Source organism: Amphibalanus amphitrite, unplaced genomic scaffold (genome assembly GCF_019059575.1).
Source record: "Amphibalanus amphitrite isolate SeventyFive unplaced genomic scaffold, NRLGWU_Aamphi_draft 001917F_arrow, whole genome shotgun sequence".
In the NCBI taxonomy this organism is placed as follows: Eukaryota; Metazoa; Arthropoda; class Thecostraca; order Balanomorpha; family Balanidae; genus Amphibalanus; species Amphibalanus amphitrite.
Genome location: NW_024883410.1, coordinates 1 through 26,281, shown reverse-complemented (window position 1 = coordinate 26,281; position 26,281 = coordinate 1). Strand labels below are relative to the sequence as shown.

Genomic DNA, 26,281 nt, shown 5'->3' with positions numbered 1-26,281 from the left:
CGAGAAGTAAAAGGACTTGCCGGATAAATTTATGAAATAATCAATCTTTGGAAAAAGATTGACGGAAGCGTTGCCATCTTGCGCAAGCAAATTGCCTCGACTTGTTGCAGCGAATACCAGCCCAGCCAGTCCGAGTTGAAGTTTCGCGCACTTTGTGGTTGAAGTCATAAAATGAAAATGTATCTAAACAGTTATGTAATTTATTGTGTAACTTTCGTAACGACCACAAAACTATGCCTACATACTTGCACTGTCCACGAATAAAGTGAGCTGCAAGTAGTATGTTTTCGCATTCAAACATTGTAGGAGGAAGAAAAATGAGAAATTATCTTTACCAATATCTATCCTAGCCCATCTCGTTCGTCTGCGATCCCTCCACCAAACCGACACGAGTCACATCGCAGGCGTTTATTGGTCGCGGTACTGATTACATCAGCGTGACGGCCCGACGGCGTCACGTCACATCGACACGAGGACCACGGAGACATGCAGATTGCAGAGAGCTGCGTGCGCGCGCCGCATGGCGGCCGCGGCGGCCCGACAGTTTGATATTACAACACAGCCATCCCTCGATACACGGACTGCCTATGGAAAAATACCCGGCGAGCGAGCGAGCGAGCGCCGCGCGCAAAGTACCAAACCGTCAGAGAAGAAAACACGACGAGCCCTTCCCGGGCATAGCTAATGACACGGACGAGACAGTTGAAGTGGCGGCGCCTGCCGCGCCGGGCCGGCGAGCCGTCTAACACTCAGCGGTTCACGCGGGCTGCCGTGAACGCCGAGAGCACGGACAGCCCGCCAACGACGGTCAGCCGCCGAGACGCCGCCGTGGCCGAGCCCCCGCACCGTCTCAGCAGCCGACAGGCGCCGGCGGGCCGTCAAATCTAGTCTGTACACAAATATAGCCCGGGACCGGTCGGCCCGACGTCTGTACACAAACAACTGCGCGCACGGCACCACACCAGACCGGAACAATAATCAGAAATGCCATCTCAGGTCGGCCGCAGAGTGCGGCGCCTCTCCAGTCCACTGAATAAACCCCGCTGGGGGAAAATGCACCTCTACGACCGGCAATTACAGCAAGCCTAAGTACGTCGCGGATAGCGCTACACGAGGCCGCCGCTGTCCATAGCACAACGGTCGGCTGGAAAGAAGGGTCCCTTGATTAACCAGCGGACAGCAAGTGTGACCAGCCGGGCGGTATTTTACGTCAGCTGCGGCGGCGGAGAGCTGATCCCACCGCTGGGAGCCGGCGGCGGCGGAGATCCGACCGCCCTATACAATACAATAGACAGGCCCGGACCAGACGACTGCCGGGCCGGGGAGGGGCGGAACGCAATAGGGAGGGACACAGACGGACGGCGCACCACCGCAGAGGAGCGCCCGACTCGTCACACTTTCAGACGGCAATCCAACCGACAGGGGCCGTCACACGTCACAATCACACGTCACAACCAGGCCGCTAAACACAGACACACTCGCCCTGCTCACTCACTCACTCGTTCTCATATGTAACTCAAACCATCCCAGTCGAAAGATCAGAGCAGAGTCTCCCCGAGTACCGCCTGTCCGCGATTGTCCACGATGACAGAAACAATCGTACAAAGACACACATACGATCACATCCTATGACAGCCACACCTACTCACACACCACAGCAACGCACATAAACTCACACAACAACACTCACAATCGCTCACAGTCACACCTAAGCCAGATACAACCTGTGATAGTCATTGGCACCGAACGCAGCATTACACTTGGGACACTTGCGCTGTCGTGTCTCGTAGCGTGTGCGCAGACAGCTGAAGCAGAAGACGTGGAAGCACTTGGTGAGCACGGCATCCTTCCGCTTCACCTTGCACGATGGACACGTCAGCTGCTCCTTGTACTCGCGGACCTGGATGGCAGAGTTAGAGAGTGAGAGAGGGAAGAGGGAAGGAGGAGGACATAATGGACACCTCAGCTGCTCATTGTACTCAAGAACCTAGAGGATACAAGGCGGGCAGTTACGAGATGAGACAGATGCGAAGAGCGTCGGTTTATAGGTATCGAGCACATGCGGTAGCTCGACTTATTGTCAAAACTTTATAAATACCGACGCACGGCGGCAGGACGGGTAGATCGCTAATAATTTCCGTTGCGTAACAGGCATGCCGTGCGTGCATGCCTGGCCAAATATCGCGCATCAACCAGTCAGACCCCAGGCGGGTATGATTGGTTCCACCGGGATAATAAAAAGGAATAGCGTCGCGCTTCATCGCGGATGTTCCTAACAATCATCACATGCTTTGTCCACACTACATAACGCTGAATTGGAGACTTACATGACCGACATAATTACCTAGCATTACCGCGCCATTGTCTTAGCCAATTACCAGCGGTCACGAGGTATCTGCTAAGGTCAACAAACTTAATGAAAGCCTCTTCGATCACCGTAAACACCAGACAAAACTGCATCAAAGGCCCAATTCCCCCACCGGACTCGAATACCCGGTCATCCACCGCCTAAAACTAACTTCCACATCAGTTATACCCCCCCCCCCGGGCCCCAGAACCTACCTCCTCCATGAGAACATCGTCCGCGGCACCGGCCAGCTCGATCTTCTTGGCCCGTTCGAGTTTTCGCCGGAGCGCCGCCAGCTCCTCCTGAAGCCGGCGCGTCTTGAACGTCTCCTGCTCCATCGAGGAGGTTTTCTCGGCCACCACCTGTTGCGCCTCGGTCATCTGCGCGTGGTACTTCTCTGTGACACAGAGGGGGGGGGGGTAAGAGGGCCAAATTGTGCCTCAGTCATCAGCGCGTGGTACTTCTCTGTGACACAGAGGACAGCGGGTGCAAGTGATAAGACTGGTGGTGGGGACAATGTGGTAGCTCGTGAGGGAAGTAACAGACATGATTAGGCCTCAATAGGCTCTGAATAACACGTCTAAACCAGGTAGACGTGATGTGAGGATCACGTCAGTCAGTTGCTTCTCAGTTCCCGTGTCACGGAGAAAAGTTCACTCTCTTCACTCACCGAGATGAAGTTTGAGATCGGCGGCGGCCTGTGCCGACTCGATAGCCTTTCGTTTGTGCATCTCCATGGCCTGTTGTCGGAAGCCGAGCTCCTTTTTGACGTTGGCCAGGTCGCTCTGCATGTGTCGCTCCATCTCCTCCAGACTGCGTACCACCTGGTTCTGCGCCTCCACCTGCGTGGTCAGCGTCTTCACCTGGCGGGAAGGGGTGGAGGGTCAGCTGAAGGATTATCGTCAACAGAGAGGGTTAAGGAGTCGGCTGCAGAGATATCACTACTAATTAGTTTAGGTGAGCGTCTACACGATTGTCCGAGAGGAATGGAGGGTAAACATCGGCAGTCGCGGGGTTTTAGTCGATAACTACGGACGGGCGAGTGCGTCCGAAATTGTTGGATGATCAGTATTGACGCGTAGAAGTGCTGTAAGGATAGCACCAACAACATCAGGGAAGTTAGAAGCTATTTTGACAGCCTAAAAACCCTTGTGTCTAATGCACTAGGCCTCGACCCATCCAAAGATACGACCACAGCACATTTTACACATCAAACCGAATTGCGCAGCTATTTCTTGCGTAGTTTAACAACATATCGCCAGCGCGTTCAATTGCCATAAGCGGTTGTTGGTTTCGGCCCACAACAATCAACGATTTTCCTTGGCCCCCGACATTTCCAGCAAACGGCGACCTTTCATCGGACCATTATAATAATCGCGATTTGCGCATCGGTTCCACCCACACCGGACGACCGATCGTTTCATCGTTCATATAATAAATGGTTAGTGGGCGCAACCGACCTTCCATATAAGTATGAGCCGTTGGCCGTTTGTTGGGGCCAGGAAAAACAGGCCCGTTGTCGACGTGGCCTTTTAGGTCGCCAACGCGTGTTGATGAAATGCGTCGTTTATGACGCACCAAAGCGATGAAGGTGACTTATAGTGATCACCGAAAGTCATTGCTTTTCATATAAAACAATCGGTAGGGTGAAGACGTATTTAGGAGTTGACCCAAAAATGAAATTGAAATTTACAGCAAGAAGGACCTGTAGAAGAATTCCTCAAGGTGGTGTGATTGACAGCTTCCGTGTATCTCTATACCAACTTCGCTTCATCTTGAAAATAGTTAAGAAACGTCTCACGTAAAATAGCCATAAATGGATTTTATGCTTAGAGATTCCAAGAACCTGACATGTACCATCAACTGAGCCAAGTGGTCTAACTTTTACACATCAACTTTGCCGATAAAAAGTTATTCGGTTAACTAAGCTGCTTAGCGCCTGCGCTATAACAAAAAAAAAAAAAAATAAATACCGACACATTTGATTTTGCCGTGAAAGTTTTCGCTGAAGAAAATGAGCAAAAAGAGAACAGTCAGCATAAATGGCAGCAGTTTGGCTGAATAATGCAGGATAAGTCCTAGACGGGAAAAATCCTACGCTAACTTGAAATATTACCGATCAGAAATGTCCATAAAAGAAAAGGGGATTGCTCATTAGTAGCTCACGGCAATCATACACTATCTATGTTGCTACAATCCACATAAGGGTACAGATGGCACTGAATTACGTGTCTGCGAAGTCATTATTCTAATTTCTCACGCATATCCCCTGTAAATAAATCGTTACTTTTCACGGCGTACTAAAATTAAACATAACGGCCCATTCCCATCGGTTGACCTACCCTCTCGCTCATCATATCCTTCTCTTCCAGAACGAGCTTGTGCGTCTGGTTGGCCTTGATGCGCTCCGACATCAGCTTGAAGTTGGCGTCGTCCTTCTCTCGCAGCTGCTGGATGAGCCGGATGTTCTGGTCCTGCATGTCCTCGAAGGCCTGACCGGTGACTTCCATTTCGCTGAGCAGAGCCTCAGCCTCCTGCAGGGGGACACGGGGTACGGCTAGAGTCAGAAGTTTGTCACACAAGTCACAAAGTACAGTAAAAAACGACAACAGGCGGCAGAGCAAACAGAGATCCAGTCTCCTGCGGTGGAATACGGGGTAATTAGTCAGAGCCTCCTTGTGGGGCATAAGGGTACAGTATAGCCAGAGCCCGCGGGCAAGGTACACCGGCGTACAGTCAGCGGCTCAGAGAAAAGGTGCACAGCGAAACACCAAGAGCCAGTCTCCTACGAGGTACGGTAGATAAAGTGTGTCAAAGCCGATATCAGACAACAAAGCACGCCATAAAAGGTACACTCGAGCCTCAGCCCGCTGCAGCGGCAGCCACAGCACACACGGTACAATGAGAGCCGGTATGAGACGGCAAAGCAGACAGTACTTGATACACTTGATACACCCAATACCAGTTTGGTGGACCCCCACCCCACCAGCCGGCAGCCAGACACCGCAGTTATCCACTGTACCTGTTTCTGGTTGTGGATCTGCTTCTGTAGCGTGTGGTTGTGCTCCTCCAGCAGACGGATCTTGCGAATGGCGTCCTCGTCGGCTAGTTTCTTCCGTTCCTCCCGCTTTGCCTCCTGTAACGTTGATTGAAGCGTGGGTCAGGCAGGTCCAGTCATAGTATTCACACCGAGTGGGATAAGAGAACGTGGTGAAAAGACAGCGACGTCCCTGAATATTTCGAACATTAATTCATTGATTACATTAGCTTGTGGCCTTTATGAGACGTCGAGAGGCCAATCAATTTGTCCTACGATATTGACTATCCCTAATAAGATAAAATCTGTCGGAGACGGACAACGCCTGACGCAGAGATGGGCCAATCACTGTGAGTAAGCCTATTACAACTCAAATGTCCGAGAGGATTCGTCCAGGCTTTGATGTGATATACTAACATCAATGGAGCGTTATATAAAGAGTACCAAGCCCACCCCCAGCACATTATTAACGAGATACGGACACCTAACTAATATGAGGTTGTCAGGCGTAGGAGGAACATTGAACGGTGGGCTTCACGGAATAATGTCAGAGACCCGATAGAGCCGGACCTGTCGCCAGGCCAACAGGAATGAAGCAGATATGGCCGCCTCGCCTCACTCTAACAGTCAGGCGAGTCGGCTGTCACAGCAAAAACACTGTTCAGCAATGCTGTGAGCCTCCTACATACTCTGGTTCCACCACTAACAACCACAAGCATCCGCGACGCTAAAGCGTCCCAACATTTAATATCGGAGCTCGCGACCTTTCTGGCACACCACTGCACAAAAAAGTCTCCAACCGACCGGCACCTAGGCAAGAGGTATGCAGCATCCTTCATCCAACCGTCAGTCACATGAGCTCTTACACGACCCAGCCGCTCATCTGCTCGTCCTCCCCTGCGGCCGGTGTCTCCCCTCTGCCCCTCGGCGCTCACCTGGAAGCGTTTGAGCTGCATCCGCAGGTCGTCACACTCCTGACGTGCCTTCTTGTCGGCCGCCATCAGCTGCACCTTGTCCCGCTGCTCCTTCCCCACGCCTTTGTACATGTCCAGCAATAACTTCATCTCCTTCTGGTCGTTCAGCGCCTTCCTGCAGGCACATAGGGCGAGGTCGGGCAGGTGTTAGAGCTACACTTGATACACCTATGTAAGCATGGGTAGATATGAACATTAGTTGAAGCATATAAGAGAGGAAGGTCGGAAACAATGTGGATAAAGAGTTGGGTACCATAGTACAATATAAGCGTGCAATATCACTACCCTCAAGCTATTTACGTATTTATAAGTAGGTATACCATCAAATATAAAAATAATTAGTAAACCATAAAAGGAAAACAACACACAACGTTCACAATCCCTGTAAGCTGTAGCAGCTAACGGATATGGTCAATCCCTCTTTACAGTCTATCTTTGGAAAAGTCTGGCCGATCCGAGTTGTAGCAGCCCGCATCTAGCCGGACGCCGGACAGATCCGCACTAAATTCCAATCACACACCGCCCTCATGTCTAAAGGTCAACTGACGCCGGCACCGGTTCTTTGATCTCATTGACAAAGTATATGTGGGAGCGACACACATCCGGATGGACAAATGGAACGAGGAAAAATCGAGATATCAGCGGGCATCACCTGGCCTGGATGAGTTTCACGAACGACCGTTATTATGAGTTTGTAACAAATATTAGTTGAAAAGCTAGTCTACAGGGTGTCTCAAAAGTTCGTTGACAGCTACCGGCTATGCTTTTTTGTCAATAATTCTGAATCAACTAGAAATTAACAGTCGAAATTTTGCATGGGCATTGGTAACAACCTTCCCCCGGCAGTCGCATTGTTTTCAAGCGCATTCGACCCTTCATGAGCTCACAAAAAGGGTTCACCTCTGACCATGGGTCAGGCATGAAAATGGAGGTCGCAAAATCGGGTCGGCTGAGAAACTCTCTGATTCAGGAGTAATGGAAATGGTTAAGTCGGAAATGACACATGGCAGTGTCGGCGGGGATGAGTACAACATGATGATCATCTGATAAAAACGGTGGCTAAAAATTGTGAAGGACGAAACCATGCGAGACTAACAGCGTTTTGAACGACCTTCGTACGGCAGCAGACTCGTGCTCCGGAAAGCAGCTAAAAATGCGGTCATAACTATTGAAAACTGCCCAGAAGCTCACAGACAGAGGTTACCCAGTTTCAAAAATTGCAGGTCATCATAAGATAAAGACAAAGAATCATTTTGAAATTGTTTATAATATCTATAACGCTAAATTTTTGGGGAAAATAACACGAAAATCGTCAATGCCAAGGCAACTGACCCTCCAAAAGTGTCATTTAATGTAAAGTTTTATCTTACGAAGTTTCAAGAGGCAGATCTGGAGCAAATAGCTTTCTTTTAGACATAAAATCCCAACAAAAACCGCACGATGGACAGGTTTTGGCCGTTTACAAAGCAGAACCTCTCCTGGGCAAATCGGTATGGGCAAATATTTTTGGAGATGCAGCAAAGGGTTTGGTTTCCATCCTTCCGAATCAGTTGTCAATGCATGCATAGGTATTTGTCTAGTGTACACACAGACACCAAAACCTTAGATTTTTGGCCGGATCTTATATGTTTTATTGGCATGAGAAATGTGTGAACGAACTTTTGAGACACCCTGTATATGTAGATTGCAAATATCACATGCAAGTATAGTAGCGACACGGATCAAGCTTGCTTGCCACCCTGACTTATTGGCCACATGGAATCTAACCCGCTACCCGGCATAGTCATCCACGTTGCCGTTCACTTCAACTCACTCAAACGTTCATCAACTCACTTGAGCTGCGACTTGAGGTCGCGGATCATGTCCTGCTCCTGTTTGGAGAGCTCTCTGTGTTTGTGCTGCTCCTTTTTGATGGGTGTACAGGTCTCCTTTTTGATGTCCTTCTTGGTGTCCTCGGTGTCACCGGAGCCGGACGCCTCTGCCGACTGAGAGCCGCCCTGGCGCAGAACAAGGGGGTCAGCTGTTTGTGTACTATAGGGATTCAGTGAGGAGATAACCGCAGGTTGTTTGAAAATTGACAACCACTATTCCTTAAAATTGTGTTTTTCTATTGATAAGCTGCAGTTCTAGGGCACACAAAGAGGGGTTACCGGAATATAACTACACAGTTACACACAGCTACCACGGAATATAGCTAGCTAAATTTCAGTAACATATTTGGCATCACCTCGCGAGTAGACTTCATGCACAATATTCGCCAGGGGCAAGCAGCTGGCCGGATCCTTAGTAGGTAAGCAGACGTTTAACAAAACCAACCTTCAGCCACGCCCAGCCATCTGTCCACCACTGGGTCATCTCACCAACGTCTCCCATCATTTCCCAGTCACTGATCCTACTCTATGTATCTTCCTTTTGGTGCCCATTCCATCATATATTCTCGTGACCGTCCCTCTGCCATTCCAATCACCTCTCCCACCCCTCCCTCTCTATTTTCTCCCACCTGTTCTCCGTCTCCGTCCTCTTTCTTGACGTCGGCCTCCTCCTTCACGGCAGCGTCGTGCGCCTGCTGCGGGTGCTCCTCCTTAACATCTCGGTCGGACGAGGTCGAGTCCTGACGCTCCGAGGTGCGACGGTACTTCTCCTGGTTCAGCTCCTCCACCTCACGGCGAACCTGATAGAGGACGGGGACGTCAGAGGTCAGATAGTGCGGGCTCGAAAAAATCAGATGTCAGCCAAGTCAGGTAAGGTCAGATCAAGGCAGACCACGTCGAATAGGGCTGACGTAGGGCAACGATTTATTGTTGGACACAGATCAAGTAAATTCAGTCGCGCAAGGTCTGAATTGTAAGGCAACATATTTTACAGTTCGGACCGTGACAAGTAAAATCAGGACTCAGGTCAAAAATAACGACAACGCAATTACAGAAAACACTCGCCAAAACAGAATCTCACCATGATATAAATTTATCTCACCTTGATGAGTTCGATGTTGGTCTCCTTGTACTTTCTGCGGTAGCGCTGCACCTCGCCCTTGAGCTGCTGGTTGTGGTTCTGCAGACTGGTGATGAGGTGTCTCATCTCACGGTTGATCGGGCCCGTCTGCTCGTTGGCGGCCAGGTTCTGTTCGAACTCGATGCGCAGCATCTCGTACTCCTTCCTCACTCGCGCCAGCTCGTCCTCCTGTTGGATTTCCTTGGTGCGGAGCTTCCTCTGAGAGAGGAGCTCTTCACTCTGTAAGAAAGAGGGGAGAGAAGGGTGATAGATCTTTTTGGTGTGGAGCTTCCTCTGCGGGAGCAGCCCCTCACTCTGCCAGGGAGAAGAGAGAGAAATGGGGGACTGACAACAAGCGCGACACACGCCACTGCAGGTAGTCCTCAGGACGAACCTGTTACTTTCAGTGGACGAATGGTCCCTTAAAAGCGTAAGCATTATAAACATGTGAGTACGACGCAAATAAATAGTGCCCTCAATCCGGTATCCGTAAGAATGTGAACAAGTTGGCAGAAAGTCAGTGCCACTATTCTATTTCGACAAGGTGGAAGGTGACGAAAACCTGCTCAAAATAACCTAAACACGGGGTCAAACTAAAATAGCTCACACCAAGCCGAATCCTGTAGCAGCATCCGGCGACAGTCAGGCTACCTGTCATCCATACGTATTCAGTACCGGCAAATCCGCGGTTCCATCCAGGCCGTGTCACCACATCTCAGTACCACATTCAGTAGGTGACGACAGCCCCAGCCGGGCCCGTCCGTTCCCCGCCCAGCCCAGGCACAATAATACCGCCGTCTGACCCGCACGTACCCCGGGGAGGCGTCTCATCACCGACACAGATGGACCCGGCACCCGGCCGCGGTCTCTGGAGACGGCACACGTGAGCTGGTGTCCGGGCCATAACAGGATAGAGCGGCGGAGGGAGGTGGGCAGAGGGAGGGGAGGGAGAGATGGCCTTGTGGGTAGGAGTAGTGGGAAAGATCGCGCTAAATAAGCCAACACTTTTCGATATTAAAGAATAACAGCGATAAAAGTCGAATGAGAGAGTAGGCCCGGTCGAGAAGATGAACTCGAGATGAAGTCGAGAAGTCGAATGAGTTGACTGAACAGTAAACACACACAGACTATGAGAAGAAATCGAGCCCAGAGAGCCTGTAAATCCGGCCCATCATCCCTCATACATCTAACTTCCGGTAGCGTCCCCGTCTCGCTCACCTCCATCTGTTCGATCTGTCGCAGGTGGGCGCTGGTGCACGACTGCTGCTGCTGCTTGGCCTCCTCCAGCTGTGTGCGCAGCTGACGCCACTCGTTGTAGAGCACCGAGAACTGCGACTGCAGGCACTTGTACTCGGGCGTCTCCACGATCACTGACTCGGGCAGCTGGCGCAGCTGAAAAACATGGACGGAGAGCGGGGTGGGGTCAGACGACGCGGCACCAGCTACTGGATGGCAGGGGAATGCTGCAGCTGATAGGCACACACTCGGGAAAAAGGAGAGAGGTCAGCGGTCTCCATAGAGGATGTTATAGGTAGCGTCGGTAACACGGACTATCATCTCCAGCAAAGCAACTTGTGCAGGTGCATGCCAATCACTTTCGGACCTGTTCCAGAAATTATTCGCTATCTGAGCATTACCGATAATCGGGTAGGACAGGGGAGGCAGCGGCAGCCCTATGAACCCATCCCAGGGCATAATTGCACAATGCACAGTGCAGGCTGACCCTCGCAAATAGCGCTTATTCAACGGAAAGCTGCACACTTTATGTTTCATTTAACCACATAAACCACCATCAGTCGCTCCTCTCCCACACTACTTACGTCCATTTTGAGTTTTTCGGCCTCTTTGAGCACGTCCTTGTGTTTGCGGTGGAGGTCCTCGAGCTCCTGAAGCCGCTTGGTGGCCAGCTCTCGCTGCTCCTCCAGGTCCAGGTTTATCTCCTCGATCTGTCCGGGAGACACAGGATGCAGACGCGGTCAGTACAGAGTCGCGGTCGGGAAATCAGAATGCCGACTGCGCACAGTGTCGGCGCCGGCAGCAATGTTACAACCAAACGTAAGAGCCTAGCTGGCAGACTTTCGGCATGGAATGAAATGGGCTATAATGATGCAGGTGCTTTATTTAAACCAGAATTTAAACATCGAACAGTCGCTATCGGCTAGGCAGATTCGGAATATGAAAGAACTTAACGTTGTTCGCGTTAAGGATCTATACAACTTCTCTGCTAAAAGATGGCATACTGCGTTAGAACTGAAAAGAAAATGGAACAATTTAGATATCATGACGTGCAACACTCTTGTGAGCGTTGTGCCGTCATCATGGCGGCAAGTTCAAATGAACACGGAACCTAGATTAAGCTCAGATAAACATCTGGAGACAATGATGACAGTAGGAAGCGTCACAAAATGGGCTTACAAAAAATTGGTTAAGCCTAAACTATTAGAGACATGTCAATGCGAAAATAAATGGAATGTGGAACTAGGCATTACACCTCAATGGAAGAAATGGTTTAAAATCTTGACGGAAAGTACTAAAAATATCGATTTGAGATGGTTTCAGTTTCGACTTGTGCATAAAATACTCCCAACACGTAAAATGTTGAAGATGTTCAAATTAACGGACAACGACCAGTGCGTTTTTTGCAAACAAGCCCAGGAAACGGCAACACATTTATTAGTACGGTGTCCAGTAGTTGAAGTCTTCTGGAACAAAATATGGATGGGTTTCAAGCGCGGTAACATATCATATCGGAATGTTGAACTATTACCTCGAAAAATAATATTTGGCTCATGTAAAGATAAAGCCCAAGACTTTAATCTGTTCTTGCTCCTGGCCAAATGGTTTATTTGGAAACAAAGTAGGAACGAGAGCATGCTTACGATGCGTTCATACCTGACTCATTTACGACAATATCAAAACGTGCAAGAATGTGTTTATAAAATCAACGGCAGAGTTGAGGAATTTAATACTCTTTGGGAGGCAACCTCAAAAATGATTAACATCCTCTCACAGGAATCATGAGCAACGATCGCGTCGGGGACGTGAAATGGTCGAGTTTTGTTTCCCCTGCTTAATGTTTCTGCGTGGTAACGAGGCTAGTTACAGGGACAGGCGTGTGGGACGTGCGGCGCCGGTCGCGTGGGACCAGACGCCGGTCCCACACGAGACCGCCGCGCCCAGATCGTATCGTAACCCGCAAGTGCCATGTACATACTATGGTTATGTTCGTATCTGTTCTAGGTGATAATGTAATAAATGTATAAAAAAAAATGAAATGGGCTACCTCTAAACAGTGAACATAGCAGAAAAGCAATATCCCTGCAAAGAAAGGTATACAATGTTTTCCACATCCTGCACCTCAAATTCTTCAATTCACGTTGATTCAAAACTATATCACATGAACCCAAAAGGTTTTTAGCGTCAAGCATAACCAACCAGTCGGCAGTCACATCCAGTCATCTTACCTCAGCTCCCAGTACGTACCATTTTCTGCACGGAGCCGGTCACCTTGTAGGACTTTTCCGGTTTCCGGGAGCTGCCCAGACCGGAGCTCTTCTGGGCATCGTCGGGCCGCAGATCCTCCACCTGCTGCTCAAAGTACTTCAGCTGAAAACAAAATGAAAACGTTGAGACAAACCAGCGCACACAACACGTGATAGTACTATTGCGAGATATTCCACGATCCACAGCAACGGTAACGCCACCCTATCCGAGCGCTCCACGACTAACTTCATAGGTGGCGCGACTGAAAGTAGACCAACGTTTCCACCTATAATCATCATATAGGGCCTTCTGGTAGTCATCTACCTAAAACCACCATCGCAAAGCCAGTAATCGCCAATCAAATACTCAATCCCTCTAGCCACCTTACAGTGTGGCAAAGGACAGACCATCGAGTATTCCCCGACCCAAACAGTTAAAAAAGCGCGTCCCACCAACACCACCCCACCACGGCACCGAGCACGCCACTCCCCCGCCGTACCTTTTCGGACGCCTCAGCCAGGTGGGTCTCCAGCTTCTCGTTATAGTTGCGCGTCTTCTCCCACTCGTAGAGTAGGTCGTCGTGTCGATTGCCGAGTTCGTCCTTCTCCGTCTGGAGGGCTGTGAGCCGCTCCTGCAGCTCGGCGGTCTGGGGACGGACGGAGAGGGCCGGGGTTAAAGATGGGAGAGACGGATGAACAGGGATAAGTCACAGAGGGGACAGGATGAGCGGGCGGATGGTTACAAAAGACATGGACGAGTTATCTTTGAGAGCGATCAAGGCATGGGTATACATATGTGTCAGCAGGGAGAGCAACAGAGGGGATGAGATAAGCCATGGGTGGACGGTCACAGTTGAAGAAGAATGGAAGGACAACCACAGACAAGATATTATTAGCGGGCAGACAGTCACAGCTGAAGAGGATGGACGGTAAAGGGTCATACTCGGGACAGAACGATGAAAGGATGGGCAGTCACACACATGTAAGACAGGCGGACAACGCCGGATAACGGTCGTAAACGGCAGATGGATGGAAGACAAGTAAGGACAGCCACGGGAACGATAGACGGAACGGGAAAACGGTCACAGTAATAAAGGAAGCATGGGGCGGGCGGATAGGGAGTCGGGACAATTGAAGAACTGTATGGATGGCGAGGGAACCAGTCATAATCGGGACATATAGGCGGAGCAGCGAGATTAAAACATTCAATCACAAACGGCTGAAAAAAGAATGCCAGTGGCATTCCAGCGTTTCCACGACATGTATGTTATTTTAAAGCACCCCATACACGACTATGAATCGTCATCGTGTAGAAAATTGTGATGTGTTCACTTTCCAGATGTCAGGGATCTTCTGTTCCCTTCCCCTCTATCGGTCTCACACATGAGAACGAGCGTCGCGCCTCACCTTTAGTGACATGGTGTGGTGCTTCTCGTGCAGTGCCGTGTTGAGCGCGTGCAAACTGGCGTTCTCCTTCTGCAGGGTGAGGTTCATCTCTCGAATCTCCTCGTCCAGGTTCGGCGGGTCCTCTGTAACACAATTGCAGCGGTTTCGTAAAGATGAAACACTGAAAAAGGACGAGCTCAAACGAAAACGATGAGCATTTTGTATGCAAAGGTACGTAGAAATCGCAGGCATTCCGTGGAAGCAAAGGGAATCTATTTTTGTGGTCAGTCAGTGTTACCTTGAAGTTCATAGCAGCGTACACTGAAAAAAATGCACTCAGGGCGATAGGTAGCTGTCTAACACCCCACTATCACAGTCTCTGTTTACCGCTCTCTCCCGTACCGTTTTCGGCGGCCGCCTCGCCCTTCAGCGCCAGTGTAATTTTCTCATTGCGCTGCACCACGCGGTCAAACGCCTGCAGGATCTTGGCGACGGCGCGCTTGGAGACCTGAACACGTCTGGCCAGCTTTTCGTCCAGCTCCTGCTTGTCCCACGTGGACAGCTGCGTCAGGAACGAGGTGGTCGCCTCGCTCTCATCTGCGCAGGGCGAAACAGAGAGACCGATCAGTATTCAGTGAGTGGGCGGCAAGACAGGAAAGAAAAGAGCAACATGTCAACATATCAACGCCATGTTCTGTGGAAATATGTGGTTCTTTTACATTACATACAATCGATGGTTTAATGTGAACAATCAGACCTAATGCCACTGACGGCAATACTATTATATACGTTTGTTTATTAGGGCTTTAGGGCACATCTTGACTACAAAGGTCATTTTGCGCCCCACTGCCGTACACGCTAGCTCCTTTTGAGTTTCAACACTGCCCCGCCGCGCCCCACCGACTGACTTTTGCTCTCGAACTCGTCACTGGTCTCGGCGTCGAAGCGCTGCAGCAGCACGCGCATGTCCTCGTTGAGCTGGTTCCAGTAGCGGTTGATGATGTTGAGTACGGCGTCGTCCTGGATCTGGCGCTTCTCCAGCTGGTCGATCCTGCCCCGGAGCTCCTGGTCGGCCCGGTGGTGCCGCTTCAGACGCTGCGGACGACGGCAACATGGACGGGTCAGTGGACTGAGGCGCCATATGGTGACTTTTCCAGTACGGAGGTTTGTACTTTTTGAAGATTGAGTGAAGAAACAATCTTCGGTGGCATTTTAAGCATGCCATTTAAGAAAAATACATGATGGTAGCAAATAGTCTGAGACAGCTCACAGTTCATTTCATTCTTATTCATATCCATAATTCAGCTCCTCTGGCAAAAACATTACAAAATGTTGCAAACATTTCTACCAAACAACAGAACAGAAGAGCTTAGGTGCTTTTTTCTGCTTGATAACAAAAAAGTAAGAGCAGATTCATCAGTTACCTCGGCCAGCTTTTTGTTTTGGAAGTGCAGAGTCTTCATGTCGATTTCTTCGAGAGTGGAGACAGGTCCGATCTTGATCTGCTCGAACTGCACCTTCTTGGGGGGCGGTTCCCCGCCTACCCCCTCGTCGGCCCCTCTCTTGGCCATTGTCAGTGTTTAGGTGTGGGACCTATAACTTGTGATGGCTCTACCTGAAAGGCACATAAGAAGTCATAGTTAACAGAAGGTCAAAATAAGTAACTAAACAGCTGTGAACAGGTGACATGATTTTGATATGATCTGTTGTTCAGTAAAAAAATAGAACACATGCCAGTTGCTAACCAGATATAGTTCTCTTGGCTTTCACTTCATGTTACACTTCTTATGCATCAGATCATTAATCCATATATTTTCATGTTTGATGTTTCTACCACTTATTAGAGAGGTGATGTATGGTGATGATCTATTATTCACAGATATTAAAAATTCAAAAAGTGCCCAATATGTAATCAGACATAGACTTTCATCAGTGGTACAAGACAATCCATTCAGTGTACCTACCAGTTTATTGGAATTCACCAGCGGTAAAATGCAAATATGTTTGTAGATAAATCTACTATCTAGATTGTAAAAGAAAATATCTGAAGAAATAATTTCAAGGAAAAGAACACAAGCTTATTATCAAAGTCATAGTCTAATTTTTCTGCTATATGTTGACCACTCTGATAACTTGCATTTTTTAAGATATTCAATATTACCTGTCATACCAAGGGAGTCAATTTGAGCCTATGATTAGACTCTTATCCCCCTTTGTTCCCTTCTCAGAATATTGAGCATGAAGCCAGTTCTACAAACAGAAAAAAAATGATCTACTTAAGAATAAGATCTTGTAGTCTTGAAATTTGAAAAGCCCAGCACTTATGTGAACCACACAGGAAAAAACTGCTGGTGTTAGGAGAATCATCAGCCATATAGGTAGTAACCAATAATATAAAAAAATCATCAGCCAGTATGCTATTTCCTTAGGTATATCAGGCCAGCATGAGTTTAGTACGGTTCATATGAATCTGCATGCTTAACACTCTACATAAGCATGCAGCGACCAGCACAAATATCAAAATGGGATCCCTATGTTGGTGCAGTGCAGGTAAGAAGGAAACACAGTAGGAGAATCTATGTTTAATTTAATATGAAAAAATATCAACCATTAAAGCATTTGTAGATAGGTTTCCATATTATTTAGCATGGAAAAGTAGATTCCAGCCCTAAGAAATTTGTTTTGATGAAAGTCTTAGGCCTGGCTACTGGCTAGTGGCTACACTAGGTACCTATGCAGTTTCTGCGTGCATCTTAGTGTTGTGAGTTTGCATCTTTTGCGTAATATCGTTCCAGAAAAAAAACTATTTACATTTATATATAACTAATATAAACGTTATACTAATTATCACTTTTTCTAGAAAGATATTACACAAAACACGTACACGCAAAAACGCACACACGAAATGCATAGGCCAGCATGCAGGCCATGAAATGCCAGGCCTTTAACTTTCAACACTGCCTAATTTTTCTTGAAGAATTAAAAAGGTAATGACCTTGCAGAAACCACTTATTATACTTATGAAAAGATCATTCTTCCAGTTCTTGTTAGCACCGTTTTGACCTTGTAGAAAAGGACGGGGAACTCCGCCTAACAAAGCGAATATTTGACGTTTCTTACAAAATATGAGGTGCTAGAGACTGTTAAGCTGCGAAGAACATTATACATATTACATGGCACAACAAACTTTTGATAAAATATCACCGAAATAATTCCCAAAGGAAACCCGAACCGACCAATACCCGACGCAATACGAAACAGAAAGAGACAAATGCGAATAGGCAATTTCCCTCAAGGAGCCCCAATAAGTGATTTTTGCTTTGATTGTAGAAATTTGATTACGTCATAAAACTACCTTTTTGATTTGAGCTGAGTCAACATGACGTCATCACCGTGAAAGAAGTCGCTTTCGATTCGTCACGGATTCGTCAAAAACATTACGTCACAAAACCATATTCGACCGAAACAGAGGCCGGCAATTCTTGCGAAATTGAGCTCTCTGCCTTTCTCGGCTTATGAATTTCGTATGGTTTTCGGTAAAATCGTTCAATAATATATGTGCGCATAACCAATATTACTGGTCAGTGTTGCACGTGAAACTGCGGATTTCGAAAGCCATGCTAAAGTTACAAAAGTTTTCAGGTAAGCATAACCTTGAACATAACTGGGCAATGGTGGATTCAGCAATGTTTTAGTTGGGTTGTTTGGATTCGTTTTTTAAATTAAAAATCATATTTCATAACACCTGATTTTTGTATTAGGTTAGGTTAGGTTAGGTATATACGGAAAAGAAAGGTCCTGAGGGACCTGGGTGATTTCCGATCAGTGGCATTTCAATGTCTTCTTAGTTCCGTCTTGTTCTCGGTGACTTCGTTTCCTACTCGTCAAGCGTCTTCTTCACTGCCTTGGTCTCAGTTCGTAGACTCGGTGCGCCCAGAACTTGTCAAGTCGATTCTTGAAGGCGTTGACGCTTGGGGCAGATACAACGTCCGCTGGGAGTCCATTCCAGGCCGAGATGACGCGCGAACAGAAGGAGACTTGACGCAGCTGGGTGTTGACTCTGGGCTGTCTCAGTTTCAGGCCGTGGTTCCTCGTTCTCTGGGACGGTTCTCGTTCCAGCAGGTCACCAGCTGTCACCTTCAGGCGTCCCGTCAACATCAGATACACTGTGATGACATCACCCCTCAGCCTCCTGTAGTACATGCTGGGGAGCTTCAGTTCCCTGAGCCTGTCCTGGTACTCGAGATGTCGCACGGAGTGGACGAACCTTGTCGCTCTCCTCTGCACCCTCTCCACGGCGTCTTGATCACCTCTGGACGTCGGTCCCCAGACTGAGTTGGCGTATTCTAGATGGGGCCTCACCATGGTCTTGAAGAGGATGGGCAGTGTAGTCTTGTCCAGTGACAGGAATGTGCGCTTGATGAGTCCAAGAATCCTGTTGGCGCGTCCCACTGCTGCTGCTGTCTGCTCATGGAACTTGAGGGTATCATCAACGAGCACCCCGAGGTCCTTCTCCTTCTTGACAACGGTCAGCTCAGTCTCGGCCATCCGGTACTCGAAACCAGGGTTTGTGCTCCCCAAGTGCATGACTTTGCACTTACTCCTGTTAAAGGGGAGCTGCCACACAGCTGACCAAGCCTCCAGTGCTGATATGTCGTCCTGGAGAAGACCTCTGTCAATGTCACTGGACACCCTCCTGTACACCTTGGCGTCATCTGCGAACAGCTTGACGGTGCTGCTGATGGCGTCCGGTAGGTCGTTGATAAATAACAGGAATAAGACAGGTCCCAGGACAGACCCCTGCGGGATCCCGCTGATGACATCAGTCCACTCTGAGAAGTGACCCTCAACAGCAACACGCTGTCTCCTGTTACCGAGAAAGGCCTGAAACCAGTGTAACAAGGGCCCATCAACTCCGCAAGCCTTCAGCTTCAGCAGGAGCCTCCTGTGCGGCACGCTGTCGAAGGCTTTGCGAAAGTCAAGATAAATGACATCCACAGCACTGCGCTCGTCAACAGTTCTCAGCCAGTCTTCAATTACCACCAGCAGCTGCAGTGCACAGGATCGTCCAGGTAGAAACCCAAACTGGTGCTCAGACAGTACGTTCTCCGTTATCAGGTGATCCAGCAGAGCGTCCCTTACAAAAGACTCCAGCACCTTGCAGCAGATGGAGGTTAAGCTCACTGGGCGGTAGTTTCCAGGCAGACTCCGGTCACCAGCCTTAAAGATGGGCGCGATATTTGCAGCTCTCCAATCCGCCGGGAGCTCTGCGGAGTCCAGCGATTTCTGGAAGATTGTCTTCAGGAGGTGGCTTAGTGGGCTCGCCAGTTCCTTCAAGATCCGTGGGTGGAGCTCGTCTGGTCCTGGGGACTTGTTTATGTTCAGTGCCTCTAGTCTCTTCTTCACTTCTCGTGCAGATATCTCAACCTCAGTTAGTCTGGTACCGTTGAACCTGGAAGTAGCCTGTGGAGTATGTTGATCTTCAACAGTAAACACACCACTGAAGAAGTGACTGAGTGTCTCTGCCTTCTCTCTACCGCTGTGGGCTCTTGAGTTGTCCTCTCTCTTCAACTCTTCTACTCTCGCCTTCGTCTTGAGTTTAGACCTGACATACTTCCAAAAGCATTTAGGGTTCCTTGTGACATTCTTCGCCAGGTTGTTCTCATGTTGTCTTCTAAGTTTTCTTGACAGCTTCCTTAAGTCATTCTTTGCCCGTTTGAAATCCGCCAACGATCTTCCATCTCCAGAGCGGCGGTAGAGTCCATACAGATGGTCCTTCTTCCTCTTGGCTCGTATCAGCTTGTTGTTACTGTATGGTTGTCGCTTGTTCCTTACAGTCTTCATTGGTATGTACCTTGCTTCGAGACACTTTATCAATTCCTTTAGACAGTTCCAACCCTCTTCAACTCCTAGGTTCTGCACCCTGTGACTTATATCTGATGTTTCAATATCATGGGCCATGCTTTCAAAATCCGCATTTCTCATATCCTTCACAAGAGCACGCTTCGAACATACATCAGCATAACATCTTATCTTGAAAATCAAGCAGTCATGGTGGCTGTTTCCAATAGGTGGCCGGTGGTTCAGGTCCTGTATCATGCTCTCTTCTGACGTCAAGACCAGGTCCAAGAGACTTGGTGTTCGGTTGGGCATGAAGTGGGTTGGTGAACACACATGTTGACTCAAGAAGCAGTGCTGGATGGTTTGGATGAACTTGTGCGTGTAGTGCTGGTCTCCTGCAGTTGACATTCCCAGACTCCAGTCAATTTCTCTGTAGTTGAAATCGCCAACTAGTACAAGGTGACTTGGCTGGCTGTCACACACCTCCTCCAACAGGGTACACAGGGCCTCTGTGGATCTATGGCCGTCCCCGCTGGGGCTCCTGTACACAGCACCGAGCACTAACATGTCGCTGTTCCTCAACTTAAGCTTAACAAACACAGCTTCTTGAAAGAGACTGCCAAACTTGACCTCTGCTGGCCTTAGCTCACACCGTACCATGATTCCGACACCTCTTATGCTTAGCAGTCCCAAATTCTCTAGTTCCGGATCAAAGTTGAGATATGTTGTGTAGTCTTCTCCAACTGAAAAGAATGACAGTGACAGTGGTCTTCGTTGCGCTTTAGGTACACACTCAGTGAGGACCACTATATCCGGCTTATCATCTTCAATTCTCACCAACAGTTCATCCATCTTGTTTGGGAGCCCATCAATGTTAGTGTACATAACTTTTAAAACCTTAGGTACCTCAGCATGCAACACGTCACCCAGGTTTGTGCCATTTACACACACATTCTGCATAGGTGCTGTGAAATTGTTGTCATGCAACATGGGACAGGCCACATTCACATTATCACTCCAGCATGCAGTTTGTAAAAGCGATTTGCAGGCAGCATGGGCAAGCTGGGCCCCATCCACACCTTCCATGCGAAGATATCCTAGCAATATGTCTTTTACTCTTTCATTTAGTCAGACTGTACTCCCGTGATCAGCTCGATCACTCTGTCCTGCCTCAGGGTTTGGCTGCAGAATAACGACCCTTCCTCTCTGTATACGGACAGTCTTTCCTTCCTCTCGGAGCCTCTTCGCCTCAAGTCGCAGCTTGCGGTCCTTCTCCCTCTCCTCAGGGGTCCTGTCCGGAGAGAGGAACACCCCTCGGTACCTCTCACTGTCTCGCAGCTGTGGAGCCATCCTCAGTATGTCCCACTTTGTCCCTTCTTCGACCAGTGAAACTATCAGTGGTCGTGGTCGATCCTGCTGCCTTTTCCCTGCCCTGAAGACCTGCTTGATGTTGGTTGAGATGTGCAGCTCTTCCCGGATCATATTCTTAAATGCCTCAATGTCCTTCTCAGTTCTTCTTTTTGGGTCCTCGTCCACACTCTCTGGAAGGTTATGCACCACAATATTTTGCTTCCGCCTTTCCTTTTCAAAGAAGTCACCAACAGATTTGACCAAAGTCTCGCCTGATCCAGACTCTGCTGTAGTTCTCACTTCTCTTGCCGATATGGCCTCTATCTTGGCTCCCAGTGACTTGATTGCCTCTGCATAGGTTCTCCTCTGCTCTTGTTCTGTAGAAACAACTACTTCAGCTTGATCTTCCTGGCACTTGATCTTTTCCTCAATGCGCAGCACAATGTCTGATACTTGCTTTGTCTGCTCCTCACAAGACAGGTGGCATGCTTTGATCACGCTTGCCTGTTCTTCCAACTGCGTCTTGAGATCATTATACACTTCTTCCTGCACTCTACATAGGTCCCTGCTGCTACTTGCTACACCCGCAACTGCTCGTGCCTGGTCCACCAGCAGCTCCTTGAACTCGGTCAGGGATCTCCCAACCTGCTCTGAGAGGTCCAGTCCTGCCCGTGTAACAAGGGATGGGATGAGCGCCTGGCAGAATGAACAGACCCAAAATATCTTGAACCTGCTGAGAGCATCAAACTCCTCGGCTGACTGAAGCTGACACATCATGTGGTACCACCTGTTGCAGACATCACAACATATGCATGTGTCCTCCTTAATCTCCTTATTGCAAGCCTTCCCTGAACTACCACGGCAAATAAGTTCATCCTCCTCCTCCCCCATCTGTCCATCTCTACCTCCCTGATCACTTCTGGCTCCATCTCCACCTTGTTTACTTCCACGCAACATGAAGGTTACCTTCTTTGACGAACCTGGCGCAGTCTTGGAAGAGGCCAGTTTGAGTTTACCTGGCACTTTATCTCCCGCTTTTGCTTCAGGCATGAATATCCAATGCTCTGTTACTTTCCAAAGCAACAACAACAAAAATCTTGCAGATTTATGCACAAATCACCCAAGTTTGGAGGACCAGTGGGAGGACAACCGATCGGCAAGGAGGCGGGAACCTAACCAATATTTTTTAACTTTTGTTTGAAATACGTTCACCATGAATGAACTGTCAGGGTCAAACAGACCTCACATTTCTTACGTTAAAAGTTAAATTGGCCGAGAGTCTGCTACACAGGCGCAGCTGCATTGTGAGATGTATGAAAAGTAGATTTTTTCCTGATTTTTTATTGAATGAATGTTTCTTTTGACATTCATGACAGTGAATCACTGGGGGTATTCTCTTAACAGACGTCACCCGAGCTGTCATATCCAGTTAGGTAGGTTGGTAGGTTAGGTTGTGGGTTGGTAGGTTAGGTTGTAGGTTGTAGGTTGGTAGGTTAGGTTGTAGGTTGTAGGTTGTAGGTAAGGTTAGGTCAGGTTAGATTATGTTTTGTTATATATTTAACTGTGAAAAGACAATTGTTGCGCACGTGAGACGTAGATATGGCAGCTCGGGTGACGTCTGCTAAGAGAGTACCTCACTGGGTAGTGGGTATGGTAGAGGTCGTTTGTGGGAAGAGTCCACAGCAGGTACAGGAATCAGTGAGGCTGAACTTGCACTTTGTAGCCCTTTTTGATAGAGATGATAAGACTCAAATTTGATTACAAAACAGAGGGGTGTTCACGGGCACCGCACACTGCTGCGTGCGGTGTGTGCGGTGCGTCCAGCAGGCGTGGGGGTAGGGGATGGGTAGGCGGTTCTGACGTCACGGCGCGTGCGGTGGACGGTCCGCTGTGGCCAGTCCCGACCGGCCACAGCGATCGCTGTGTGCGGTGACGGAAGGGTGACGTAGGGACGCAGTGGGCGGAGCTTCGAGGCTGTGTGCGGTCCGACCGCACACAGGGCCCGTGAACAGCCCTCAGGACAAGGTGACACAAGGGCAAAGTTTCAAGCTACAAAGATTCTTTGGCTCCCAACATTCACAGAATTATGAAAAATGAAATGGAAAAAGATTCTGGCTGTAACTTGTGACCTGAACATAAACCCAAATGTTAAATGATTGAGGAAAAGTAGGTGGGCAACTTTCTGAAAAAAAAAATTAATTGCTGAACTGAAAGTGATGAATGTCAGCCATATTGCTGCAGTTCATCTGTTTCAGATTTCTACAGCTCAAACAAGCAAGATGAATTGGTAGTGATTGCACAATATGCTGTATGGTATGATGGGGTGTGGCTGCTACCTACTCAGACTCTTAAACTCATGAAATGAGATGCACTAAATGAAATGACAAATAAGAAAACTTTTACACCCAAAGTTTGTTGGGTGTTTTACCATAGGTAACACAGCTTGCAAGCATACTATATTATATGTGGTCTTCACAAATTTGTGAGGAGCTGATAAGTTCAACAGTGTTGTGTGTTTTGAATGGGTACCTACTTTATATACTCTAAGAAGGTGTGAATCTATGAATCTATTCTAACTAGGGTTTAACTACCTAAGGTATCTTTTACAAAATCTTGTGATATGTATAATGTAATTGTGCTGGTTGTCAGGGTTGTGCTTGACTCATGAGTCGAGTCAGAAATTTGACTCAACTCTGACTCAAATGAGTCAGATTTGAGTCGAGTCGGATACAATGTTGAGCTGTTGAGTTGAGTCAGAGTTGAGTCAGACAAAAATATTAAGGTGTTGAGTTGAGTCAGAGTTGAGTCAGTAAAATAACTTTTGACATTGAGTTGAGTCAAAAACATGTAGGAACATGAGTCAGCTGACTCAACTTTCTAGAAACAATATATAGTATAAGTTTTTCATTCTCCCCCCCGCTTTACAACTTAGGCCTGGCCCTGCTGCCGGATTTTTTTTCACCCCCCCCCCCGCTCAACAACTTTTTTATCTGAGTCAGTTTTGAGTCAAGACACTTGACTCAACAAAAAATTTGAGTCAAGTTTGAGTCAACTCATATTTTCATTGAGCCGCTTGAGTCATGAGTCGAGTCAAGGGAAAAAATCAGCTCCTTGTTTGAGTCAGAGTTGAGTCAGGGCATTCTGAAGTTGAATGATGAGTCGAGTCAGCAAATTTTTTTGAGTCGAGCACAACCCTGCTGGTTGTGTCTCTTAAAATCGAACTACAATCTATTTTGGTGCACTGCTTATCATATATGCTGCTTTTTAGAGCAGTACCTATGGTGCTTTCTTTATAGCTTAGGTATTAACTTAACCTGTTCAAGCACCCAAAGTTACAGGTAGTACAGTACTGAGTGCGGCTCGTGACAGCTGTTTCCCGCCTGTTCCAGTGTCGTGACGGCCGGTCGGCGGGCAGACGCGATGTCCGGGGGCGCGGCCGGCGCCGGCCGGCCCGGCCCCTCAAAAGGCCGGCGCACGCGCAGCCGGGGAATGACCGGCGTGGCCAGCTCCTTCCAGAAACAGAGTGAAGACTTCCTCTGCCCGATCTGCTTCGACGTCATCGAGGAGGCGATGATGACACGCTGCGGGCACACGTTCTGTAACCGCTGTATCGTGCAGAGCATCCAGCTCAACGGCCGCTGTCCCAAGTGCAGCCGCGCGCTGGACGAGGACAGCATCTACCCCAACTTCCTGCTCAACGAGCTGGTGACCAAGCACCGGCGCGCGCGGCGCACGCCGGCCCAGCTGAGTCGACTGGAGCCGGCTGAGTTGAAGGAGTACCTGGTCAGCGAGACGGCCGAACTCGGTCTACCTAACGTCAACCTGATGCTGGAGCTGCTGCAGACGCGGCGGCGCGCGCTCGAGGCCGACTCGCAGCGCACGCAGAACGTGCTGCTGCGCGAGTTCCTGACCACGCTGCGCCGCCAGCGGGAGGAGATGCTGCAGCAGTTGCAGCGCGAGCTCCAGGTGATCGACACCGACCAGAAGCGCGTCGAGCAGGCGCTGGACGGCGAGCGGCGCGGCGCGGCCGGCGGCGGGGACGGCGCGGCCGCCGGAGACGCCGCCGGGGTGCCCTGCGTTCCCAGCATGGAGGCGGAGCGCGGCGCGCTGCCCACCGAGTCCGTCTCACCCGACGTGGCCGGTCCGGTGGCCGTCTCCGATGGCGAGGTGCCCGAGGGCTTCAACGTGGTGCGCGGCGCGGTGGCGCAGACTCCCGACTCGGACGCGCTGGCGCGGCGGCGACGTCAGGTACACAGTCACTTTGATGACCTCGTGAAGTGTTATTTCTCGCTGCGGCCGCGCGCGGTGCACCTCGGCGCGGGCGGGGAGGAGGGAGACGCCTGCCCGCTGGACTCATTCAGTGACGCCCTGTCACGGCTGACACGATACAGCGGAATGCGGCCGCTGGCGTCTCTCAACTACTCTTCTGACCTGGTGGCCGTGCCAGCATCGTCTCCAGCATCGAGTTCGACAAGGACAAGGAGATGTTCGCCATCGCCGGCGTCACCAAAAGATCAAGATCTACGACTACGGGTTCGTGGTGCGAAACGCCATCGACATCCATTACCGACGCTGGAGATGGCCTGCACGTCCAAGATCAGCTGCGTCGCGTGGAACGGCTACCACAGTCGGTGCTGGCGAGCTCCGACTACGAGGGAGCCATCACCATCTGGGACACGGCCACCGGTCAGAAGCGGCACGTTTTATCAGGAGCACGAGAAGCGCTGCTGGAGCGTCGACCTTCAACCTGTAGACACCAACCTCATCGCGTCTGGAAGCGACGACTTCACGTCAAACTGTGGCGGCCAACGCCACCACTCGATCCTTCGCTGGAGGCGAAGGTGAACGTCTGCTGCGTCAAGTTCAACCCCCT

General features: G+C 49.3%; 2 protein-coding genes across 5 annotated transcripts; one reads left to right on the top strand and one right to left on the bottom strand.

The window, feature by feature from the left end:
* Positions 1 to 393: 393 nt before the first annotated feature.
* On the bottom strand, positions 394 to 17,490 carry LOC122375773 (E3 ubiquitin-protein ligase Bre1-like). Of its 4 annotated transcripts, none has more exons than XM_043355269.1 (18): positions 17,454 to 17,490; positions 15,642 to 15,832; positions 15,126 to 15,312; positions 14,620 to 14,814; positions 14,239 to 14,360; positions 13,332 to 13,478; positions 12,833 to 12,955; positions 11,170 to 11,295; positions 10,568 to 10,741; positions 9,332 to 9,589; positions 8,859 to 9,029; positions 8,192 to 8,355; positions 6,320 to 6,473; positions 5,370 to 5,483; positions 4,690 to 4,881; positions 3,018 to 3,210; positions 2,563 to 2,744; positions 394 to 1,900 (listed from the first exon to the last, which is right to left on the bottom strand). In XM_043355269.1, the coding sequence occupies exons 2-18, from the start codon at positions 15,786 to 15,788 to the stop codon at positions 1,709 to 1,711; spliced, it is 2,841 nt and encodes a 946-aa protein (XP_043211204.1). In that variant the 5' UTR covers positions 15,789 to 15,832; positions 17,454 to 17,490; the 3' UTR covers positions 394 to 1,708. The 4 variants fall into 4 exon arrangements, with proteins under 4 accessions (XP_043211204.1, XP_043211205.1, XP_043211206.1 ...); XM_043355270.1 differs by having other exon boundaries at positions 17,213 to 17,486; XM_043355271.1 differs by having other exon boundaries at positions 17,422 to 17,456.
* Positions 17,491 to 17,694: 204 nt separating this feature from the next.
* LOC122375777 (E3 ubiquitin-protein ligase COP1-like) lies at positions 17,695 to 26,279 on the top strand. The gene is made up of 2 exons (XM_043355276.1): positions 17,695 to 17,859; positions 24,798 to 26,279. Exon 2 carries the CDS (start codon positions 24,829 to 24,831, stop codon positions 26,251 to 26,253), a length of 1,425 nt encoding a protein of 474 aa, XP_043211211.1. The 5' UTR covers positions 17,695 to 17,859; positions 24,798 to 24,828; the 3' UTR covers positions 26,254 to 26,279.
* Positions 26,280 to 26,281: the final 2 nt, after the last annotated feature.

Bases quoted from the DNA above. Each gene is read 5' to 3' on its own strand.
- LOC122375773 (XM_043355269.1), bottom strand. From the start codon at position 15,788: ATGGCCAAGAGAGGGGCCGACGAGGGGGTAGGCGGGGAACCGCCCCCC. The intron at 10,742-11,169 runs GTAAGTAGTGTG...CATGTTTTTCAG, and splicing joins CCGAAAAACTCAAAATGGAC to CTGCGCCAGCTGCCCGAGTC. The intron at 5,484-6,319 runs GTGAGCGCCGAG...TCAACGTTACAG, and splicing joins TGCAGCTCAAACGCTTCCAG to GAGGCAAAGCGGGAGGAACG.
- LOC122375777 (XM_043355276.1), top strand. From the start codon at position 24,829: ATGTCCGGGGGCGCGGCCGGCGCCGGCCGGCCCGGCCCCTCAAAAGGC.